This window comes from Bison bison, unplaced genomic scaffold (assembly GCF_000754665.1).
Source record: "Bison bison bison isolate TAMUID 2011002044 unplaced genomic scaffold, Bison_UMD1.0 scf7180017846666, whole genome shotgun sequence".
Classification (NCBI taxonomy): Eukaryota; Metazoa; Chordata; class Mammalia; order Artiodactyla; family Bovidae; genus Bison; species Bison bison.
The window spans coordinates 5,450-6,145 of record NW_011477239.1 but is presented as its reverse complement, the minus strand read 5'-3'; the positions used below and the strand labels follow the sequence as shown (position 1 = coordinate 6,145).

Sequence of the window (696 nt, the reverse complement as noted above, 5' to 3'; positions counted from 1 at the left end):
GAGAGCGCCCGGGTCCACGCGCGCCCCGAACCCGCTCACCGCGCGGAAGAGCGCTGCCTTCCGTGGCGCAGGCGGCGCGTGGGGCAGGTGCCTGGCCGCGTTTCCTGGCTGACTTTGGCAGAAGCCGTCCCGTCTGATGAGTCTCCCGCCTAAGGGACCGGGCGCCGGCCCGGGACCCCGCGAGCCTGGCTTGCACCCAGGAGGGCAACGGGGCTGACATCGCCCCTCCCCTCGCCTGGGACGTGATGGGACGCGCGGGAGTCCGGGGGCTCAAGACGGGAGGGAGTGGAGCTGGTTGGCCGCTGGTCCTCTCCGGCTGCTGCCAGGCTGACAATCCTGATGGGGGAGGGGGCCGCCAAGAGGTTGACTGGGACAAAGGCCTTGGGCTCTTTGTCTGAGGCTCAGTGGGGCCCAAGGCTGGCCCGAGCTGTAAACACACTCCTCCGCCAGGCGAGTCCTGCTATTCTGCCCGGAGACCCCAGGCCGGCGAGGCAGCCGGAGTCCCTCATAGTCTCAGTGCTCTCTGTGTGGATCAGCAGCAAGGACGCCTAGAACCTGCACTGCCCAAGTCAGACTGGCCCAGAGCGGGGGTTTCTCCCTCCTGCCCACTACAAGCCCTGCAGGAGCAAAAGTTGAAAGTCTGAATGAATGCATGGTGAGGGAATGAAGGTGGGGCAAAAAGCAGAGGGCATGGTC

General features: G+C 66.5%; 1 protein-coding gene across 1 annotated transcript in view; it reads right to left on the bottom strand.

Moving 5' to 3' along the window:
- LOC104988998 (ras association domain-containing protein 7-like) overlaps positions 1–220 on the bottom strand; it is a 3,218-nt gene extending 2,998 nt beyond the window's left edge. The window contains exon 1 of the mRNA XM_010840501.1: positions 40–220. Within this exon, the coding sequence (XP_010838803.1) occupies positions 40–220 (181 nt within the window). The remainder of the gene's footprint in view (positions 1–39) is intronic.
- Between the last annotated feature and the right edge of the window lie 476 nt (positions 221–696).